This window comes from Ipomoea triloba, chromosome 5 (genome assembly GCF_003576645.1).
Source record: "Ipomoea triloba cultivar NCNSP0323 chromosome 5, ASM357664v1".
Lineage (NCBI taxonomy): Eukaryota > Viridiplantae > Streptophyta > Magnoliopsida > Solanales > Convolvulaceae > Ipomoea > Ipomoea triloba.
Window position 1 is genome coordinate 12779232 of NC_044920.1, and position 3031 is coordinate 12782262.

The 3031-nt window shown below is 42.3% G+C and overlaps 1 protein-coding gene across 1 annotated transcript; it reads left to right on the forward strand.

Moving 5' to 3' along the window:
- Positions 1-746: 746 nt before the first annotated feature.
- On the forward strand, positions 747-2628 carry LOC116020845 (protein ANTAGONIST OF LIKE HETEROCHROMATIN PROTEIN 1-like). Its single transcript, XM_031261396.1, has one exon. It carries the CDS (start codon positions 832-834, stop codon positions 2308-2310), a length of 1479 nt encoding a protein of 492 aa, XP_031117256.1. The 5' UTR covers positions 747-831; the 3' UTR covers positions 2311-2628.
- Positions 2629-3031: the final 403 nt, after the last annotated feature.

The window sequence follows — 3031 nt, forward strand, 5'->3', positions numbered from 1 at the left end:
ACTCATAAAATACATTATTCTAACTCATAAAATACATTATCTTTCCCCATAAATTTCATTATTCTAATACATAAAGTACATTATACATTATTCTAACTCATAAAATATATTTTTTAACGCATAAAGTACATTATTTTAACTCATATAATGCATTATCTTTATCTTAAAAATTTCATTCTTCTCACATATAAAGTACATTATTCTAACACATAAAATATATTATCATAATTCATAAAATACACTATTTTATCTTATAATATTCATTATTCTAACACGCGCGTGTAATAATAAATTTTTTTATATGATCAAAACAACGTGATTTTAAACCGTGTTCCACACAATAATTGGCCTAGTGAATTTAATTTCCTGGAAGCTTCGAGGGGTCTTCCAAAATTCAAAACGTGGACTTTCTGCCTTTTTTCTTATATTGTAATATTGTATTCCCTCCCCCCGGTATTAAACAAACCGTTTGCCCCCGGACCGCGTAGCGTAATCATATATTGTATGATTCTATTTATCCAAACAAAACCTCCGCGGTCCCTGTCGCCGTCGAAACCCGTAGTAGTACCCACACCGTCCAGTCCAGTCTTAGGAATCTAATCTTCACTTCTCCCCACGCGACACCGCGTCGCTATCACACGCGCTTCCCCCTTCCCCTTCACTAACCGTGTGTCTGAACCCGCGTGTCCACACCAAACATAACTGTATATATTGTATGCCCGACTCCTTCCTCCGTTCACATTCCAAAACATTTCTTCTTCTTCTCGCTTTCTCCTTTGGGGCGTTCAAACCTATCGCTCTTTCTATTAAACAATTTCACACCCAGTTTTGATGGAAATCTCTGCTTTCCCATTCCCCGTCTCCGACGACTTCTCCCCCATTAATAATTCCCTGCCTTTCTTCAATGATTTTGACTTCCTAGACAACAACAATACTAATAATACTCTGCCTCTTATTGTCTCCCAACCCACTCCCAAGAAGCAGAAAATCAATGATCCAATCCAGGAGATCTTGAACCGGCTGTTGTTTTCCGATCACGAAATGCCCAAAACCGAGCAGAATCCGGCGTACCCGGGAGATTTTGCGCTTCTTGATGATGATACTTTTTTCCCCTATCATAATTCTTCTTCTTCGTTTACTATGGAAATGGTGAATGATAATGGAAAGCGGTCTCGCGGCGGGTCTGCCGAGGTTATTAGCGCTTCCGAGGAAGCCTCCGCCGCCGGGTCTAGCGGTGGAGCGGCGCCGCAGGGGCAGGGGCAGAGCCAGAGGAGGTTGTGGGTGAAGGACCGGTCCAATGCATGGTGGGAGCAATGCAATAGTCCTGATTTTCCCGAGGGAGAGTTTAAGAAGGCGTTTAGGATGAGCAGAGCGACGTTCGATTTGATCTGCGAGGAATTGGAATCGGTGGTGACGAAGAAGGACACCACTCTCCGCCTGGCCATCCCGGTTCGCCAGCGGGTCGCCGTCTGCGTTTGGCGCCTCGCCACCGGAGAGCCGCTCCGGGAAGTTTCCAAGCGTTTCGGCTTAGGCATCTCCACCTGCCACAAGCTGGTTCTTGAAGTCTCCGCCGCAATCCGAACCGTTCTCATGCCCAAATTCCTCCAATGGCCCGAACCCCAACACATGACCAATACCAAACGCGAATTCGAAATCTTCTCCGGCATCCCAAACGTCGCCGGAGCAATGTACACCACCCACGTCCCCATCGTCGCCCCCAAAGTCTCCGTCGCCGAGTACTTCAACAAGCGCCACACAGAGCGAAACCAAAAGACATCCTACTCCGTTACCGTCCAAGGCGTGGTCGATTCCAACGGAGTTTTCACCGACGTTTGCATCGGCTGGCCGGGATCCATGACCGACGACAAGATTCTTGAAAAATCGGCGCTTTACGAGAGAGCAAACCGGGGACTTCTCAAGGACCTCTGGGTAGTCGGAAACTCAGGGTATCCATTAACGGATTGGGTTCTAGTCCCCTACACTCACCAGAACAGGACATGGGCCCAGCACGGCTTCAACGAGAAACTCTCCGGCGTACAGGCGGTGGCTAAGGAGGCTTTTATGCGGCTGAAAGCGCGGTGGAGCTGTCTCCAGAAGCGGACGGAGGTGAAGCTTCAGGACTTGCCGGTGGTGCTTGGAGCTTGCTGTGTTCTCCACAACATCTGCGAAATCAGAGGGGAAGAATTGCCGCCGGAATTAAGGTTCGATCTGTACGATGATGAAGTTGTCCCCGAGATTACAGTTCGATCCGCTAACGCAATGCAAGCTCGGGATCAATTGGCTCACAAGCTCCTACATCAACTTGTATAGATTCATTATATTACCTACCATTCTATCCCAAATTCGGGGATTTTAAGGATCTATTTTACAACATTGTAATCCGTCTGTCTCCGACTTCATCGCCGCCTTAGCTTCCATAGATGATCAAATCAAAGTTTTGTTTTACAGATTTATTTAAAATTTTAGGATAGAGTTTGTTTCCTTTAGGCGTTAGAGGGAGGACTCATGTTATAGGAATCATTGTTTCTTCTTGTAACGGTTCATATAATAAGGACTGCTTTTCATTTGTAATTATATTGATACTATTATGTACTCAAAAAAAAATAAAATATTAATACTATTATTTTATATGTAAGGTGTTAAAATCTTAATTATATTTAAATAATTTTTTAAGTAATGAGTATATGATGTTTTAAAAAATTATAATTTTAGATTTTATAGTTGAAACGCCAGCATATCATATCATCATTGAAAGACAAATAATTATGACATGATTAATATTAGGGAAAATTGTACTTTTCATGAGTTATGCGAATAATTGTAAATTTCGTTCATGAGTGTTTGTCATGCTCACTTTTCATCCCTAAGTTATTATTTGCATTGCACTTTTTGTCCGTTTGTGCTCATTTTTCGTTCCTGAGTTATACTAAAATTGCAAATTGCATTCCTAATGTTTTATTAGTAAAGTGACGAAAAGCGCAATTTTCTCTTAATACTATTAAAGTAAAAATTTTAGATATAATAAATTACT

Coding starts and splice junctions, on each gene's coding strand:
- LOC116020845 (XM_031261396.1), top strand. CDS start 832: ATGGAAATCTCTGCTTTCCCATTCCCCGTCTCCGACGACTTCTCCCCC.